Source organism: Oncorhynchus mykiss, chromosome 2 (genome assembly GCF_057628025.1).
Source record: "Oncorhynchus mykiss isolate SJ-2025 chromosome 2, ASM5762802v1, whole genome shotgun sequence".
Classification (NCBI taxonomy): Eukaryota; Metazoa; Chordata; class Actinopteri; order Salmoniformes; family Salmonidae; genus Oncorhynchus; species Oncorhynchus mykiss.
In genome coordinates, this window is record NC_143023.1 from 27,501 (window position 1) to 32,500 (window position 5,000).

The window sequence follows — 5,000 nt, forward strand, 5'->3', positions numbered from 1 at the left end:
GGTGAGGGCTGCTGGGTCGTTATATTAGGTACAGTGTGATGCTATGTGTTCCAGGCCTGGTGAGGGCTGCTGGGTCGTTATATTAGGTACAGTGTGATACTATGTGTTCCAGGCCTGGTGAGGGCTGCTGGGTCGTTATATTAGGTACAGTGTGATGCTATGTGTTCCAGGCCTGGTGAGGGCTGCTGGGTCGTCATATTAGGTACAGTGTGATACTATGTGTTCCAGGCCTGGTGAGGGCTGCTGGGTCGTTATATTAGGTACAGTGTGATACTATGTGTTCCAGGCCTGGTGAGGGCTGCTGGGTCGTTATATTAGGTACAGTGTGATACTATGTGTTCCAGGCCTGGTGAGGGCTGCTGGGTCGTTATATTAGGTACAGTGTGATGCTATGTGTTCCAGGCCTGGTGAGGGCTGCTGGGTCGTCATATTAGGTACAGTGTGATACTATGTGTTCCAGGCCTGGTGAGGGCTGCTGGGTCGTTATATTAGGTACAGTGTGATGCTATGTGTTCCAGGCCTGGTGAGGGCTGCTGGGTCGTTATATTAGGTACAGTGTGATACTATGTGTTCCAGGCCTGGTGAGGGCTGCTGGGTCGTTATATTAGGTACAGTGTGATGCTATGTGTTCCAGGCCTGGTGAGGGCTGCTGGGTCGTCATATTAGGAACAGTGTGATGCTATGTGTTCCAGGCCTGGTGAGGGCTGCTGGGTCGTTATATTAGGAACAGTGTGATGCTATGTGTTCCAGGCCTGGTGAGGGCTGCTGGGTCGTTATATTAGGAACAGTGTGATGCTATGTGTTCCAGGCCTGGTGAGGGCTGCTGGGTCGTTATATTAGGAACAGTGTGATGCTATGTGTTCCAGGCCTGGTGAGGGCTGCTGGGTCGTTATATTAGGAACAGTGTGATGCTATGTGTTCCAGGCCTGGTGAGGGCTGCTGGGTCGTTATATTAGGAACAGTGTGATGCTATGTGTTCCAGGCCTGGTGAGGGCTGCTGGGTCGTTATATTAGGTACAGTGTGATACTATGTGTTCCAGGCCTGGTGAGGGCTGCTGGGTCGTTATATTAGGTACAGTGTGATGCTATGTGTTCCAGGCCTGGTGAGGGCTGCTGGGTCGTTATATTAGGTACAGTGTGATACTATGTGTTCCAGGCCTGGTGAGGGCTGCTGGGTCGTTATATTAGGAACAGTGTGATGCTATGTGTTCCAGGCCTGGTGAGGGCTGCTGGGTCGTTATATTAGGAACAGTGTGATACTATGTGTTCCAGGCCTGGTGAGGGCTGCTGGGTCGTTATATTAGGAACAGTGTGATGCTATGTGTTCCAGGCCTTGTGAGGGCTGCTGGGTCGTTATATTAGGAACAGTGTGATGCTATGTGTTCCAGGCCTGGTGAGGGCTGCTGGGTCGTTATATTAGGTACAGTGTGATACTATGTGTTCCAGGCCTGGTGAGGGCTGCTGGGTCGTTATATTAGGTACAGTGTGATGCTATGTGTTCCAGGCCTGGTGAGGGCTGCTGGGTCGTTATATTAGGTACAGTGTGATGCTATGTGTTCCAGGCCTGGTGAGGGCTGCTGGGTCGTTATATTAGGTACAGTGTGATGCTATGTGTTCCAGGCCTGGTGAGGGCTGCTGGGTCGTTATATTAGGTACAGTGTGATACTATGTGTTCCAGGCCTGGTGAGGGCTGCTGGGTCGTTATATTAGGTACAGTGTGATGCTATGTGTTCCAGGCCTGGTGAGGGCTGCTGGGTCGTTATATTAGGAACAGTGTGATGCTATGTGTTCCAGGCCTGGTGAGGGCTGCTGGGTCGTTATATTAGGAACAGTGTGATGCTATGTGTTCCAGGCCTGGTGAGGGCTGCTGGGTCGTTATATTAGGAACAGTGTGATGCTATGTGTTCCAGGCCTGGTGAGGGCTGCTGGGTCGTTATATTAGGAACAGTGTGATGCTATGTGTTCCAGGCCTGGTGAGGGCTGCTGGGTCGTTATATTAGGTACAGTGTGATACTATGTGTTCCAGGCCTGGTGAGGGCTGCTGGGTCGTTATATTAGGTACAGTGTGATGCTATGTGTTCCAGGCCTGGTGAGGGCTGCTGGGTCGTCATATTAGGTACAGTGTGATACTATGTGTTCCAGGCCTGGTGAGGGCTGCTGGGTCGTCATATTAGGTACAGTGTGATACTATGTGTTCCAGGCCTGGTGAGGGCTGCTGGGTCGTTATATTAGGTACAGTGTGATACTATGTGTTCCAGGCCTGGTGAGGGCTGCTGGGTCGTTATATTAGGTACAGTGTGATGCTATGTGTTCCAGGCCTGGTGAGGGCTGCTGGGTCGTTATATTAGGAACAGTGTGATGCTATGTGTTCCAGGCCTGGTGAGGGCTGCTGGGTCGTTATATTAGGAACAGTGTGATGCTATGTGTTCCAGGCCTGGTGAGGGCTGCTGGGTCGTTATATTAGGAACAGTGTGATGCTATGTGTTCCAGGCCTGGTGAGGGCTGCTGGGTCGTTATATTAGGTACAGTGTGATACTATGTGTTCCAGGCCTGGTGAGGGCTGCTGGGTCGTTATATTAGGTACAGTGTGATGCTATGTGTTCCAGGCCTGGTGAGGGCTGCTGGGTCGTTATATTAGGTACAGTGTGATACTATGTGTTCCAGGCCTGGTGAGGGCTGCTGGGTCCTTCATGAAGGAGTCGTCCTACAGTCCAAGGACACGTCTGTGGTGAGGACTTCGTCTAGAGCAGCCTGCCGCTCTGCTCCCGTTGACCGACCCGACCCGCCCCGCCCAGATATATCTGCCCTTCTCTTAACCTAGCTAGGCCAATGACATCTCTACTCTGACCACTGGGGAAACGATGGGGGGGGGGCACAGAGACACACAGTTTAAACAACATCATGTATCATGAAACCTATTTGACAGATGCAAAAAGGTTCTTGAAGGCCCAGAATGAGGTGACCAGTTGTCTGTCTATGAAGAGATATGATGACAGTAAGAGGTTGGTGTTGTGTGTCCCCCCCCCCAATCTCCAGTTGCTCTGATCTGCTATAATAATCTAATGGAATCAGGTTGAAACTGGGATTCCGTGGCTCTAATCTAATGGAATCAGTGTTTCTGTGACACGGGGTCCCCAGTCCTCCTGTCCCGGGGTGATGATGTCACAGTGGTTGGAGAGATGGCTTTGTGCTGTCGCCTGCTGCCCAGAGGGTCTCTGACTAAATATACACATCAACAACGGGGATGTGTTCGGGAAGGGTGACACGTTCCTAAATGTTTCAGACAGAAATGTACTGATTAAAGTTGTCCGCGATGACGATCCCTTCTTATACATGACAGATATATCATGTCTGTCGAACACGTTTCTATCTCGGTGTTCTGTTACCTGCCCGCCGGCCCGGCAGGAAGTGTGTCAGCCGCCCGGCAGGAAGTGTGTCAGCATAAGGCCATCCCTCAACGATCCTGATGCTTCAAGCTAAAGGACAGAAAACTAATTTGATTTGTTCGGTTCTTCTCTTATTTTGTTTTGCAGAAGAAAAAAAATCTAATCATCACATCTCTTTTTAATCCAGTCTTAGTGATTTGTATTTCTTTACTTCTGTCCCCTCCCTCCCCTCTATCTCTCCTCCTTTCTCTCTCTTGTCCCCCCCTCCTCATCTGTTTCCATCTCCCCCCTCTCTGATCCCCCCCTCCAGTCCAGAGGAGGGGTCTGGTCTTGCAGTGGGCCGCTGTGGAGGGGTTGTCCTGTCTTGTACTGATAAGCTGAACAGACGTACGGTGTTGGTTCGACCCGTCAGCAAACAGGACTCCTTCAGCCACCTCTCTGGCTTCGTTCCGCCTGTAAGAACACAGCTTCCTCTTTAGCTCTCTGAGTTCTCATCAACCTTGGTCACAGTGGGGTTTTTAACCAACTATCCCGTTTAACTCCCATCATGCTTCAGTTTAGTGCCATCCCAGAAGCCAATCAGGTTATGATATGGGAACGTCACATACCGTAAAGACTCACGACTGAACTCTGTTTAAACGTTCCTGTTCACCCGTACCTGTTCACCCGTACCTGTTCACCCGTACCTGTTCACCCGTACCTGTTCACCCGTACCTGTTCACCCGTACCTGTTCACCCGTACCTGTTCACCCGTACCTGTTCACCCGTACGTAGTCGCTACAATAAGGACTTCCGAGTGGACTAAATCGACCTCAGATTGGCTTTTGGAGGGCGATGTGAATCATCACCTGTACAGGAAGTAATAACTCCAGTTACATCCTGGTTCTGAGGGTTAGAGGTCAAATCTCTCCTCCATAGATTGGTTTTAAATTCAACCTGTTGTTCAAACGATAAGTGCGAAGGCCAACACAATGGCCGTGAGGTATTCAACTTGTTCTCCCTGTTGATGAAAGGTTGATGAAAGGTTGATGAAAGGTTGATGAAAGGTTGACGAAAGCCCAAACTCTTGTGATTGATGTGGAAAAGAGCTCTACTTTTTCTTGGCATTGCTTCTTATCTCTTTAACCAATCGCCCTCCTCGTAATTCAACGGCATTTTCTTTCACTTGTATTGTAAAATTGAAATATTTTCATCGGTAATGAATTTGTGCAAATCAACCGTTTTAAGATTGTTAACAGTAGATAGATGTTGCGTGTAAATCAGAGATATTGTTTAACTTGAACTTAACTTAATTTACTTCCTTGTTGTTAAGAGGTACGGCCCTCCAGAAGACGCCTGGTATCCGCTACGGAGTTAAACTGGTTTCATTTAGAGACCAGACAGATATATTGATACATTTTTAGCTTCAGCGTGGCTAACTGAGTACAGGCCTGGGATCAGTCACATACAGTACAGGCCTGGGATCAGTCACATACAGTACAGGCCTGGGATCAGTCACATACAGTACAGGCCTGTTAGACAGTCACATACAGTACAGGCCTGGGATCAGTCACATACAGTACAGGCCTGGGATCAGTCACATACAGTACAGGCCTGGGATCAGTCACATACAGA

General features: G+C 49.4%; 1 protein-coding gene across 3 annotated transcripts in view; it reads left to right on the plus strand.

Moving 5' to 3' along the window:
* Window positions 1-5,000, plus strand: part of LOC149984734 (intermembrane lipid transfer protein VPS13B-like) — a 283,030-nt gene that overhangs the window by 6,133 nt on the left and 271,897 nt on the right. For all 3 annotated transcript variants that reach the window (XM_090215719.1, XM_090215714.1, XM_090215713.1), the window contains exon 2: window positions 3,697-3,841. In XM_090215719.1, coding sequence (XP_090071845.1) covers window positions 3,697-3,841 — 145 coding nt within the window. The remainder of the gene's footprint in view (window positions 1-3,696; window positions 3,842-5,000) is intronic.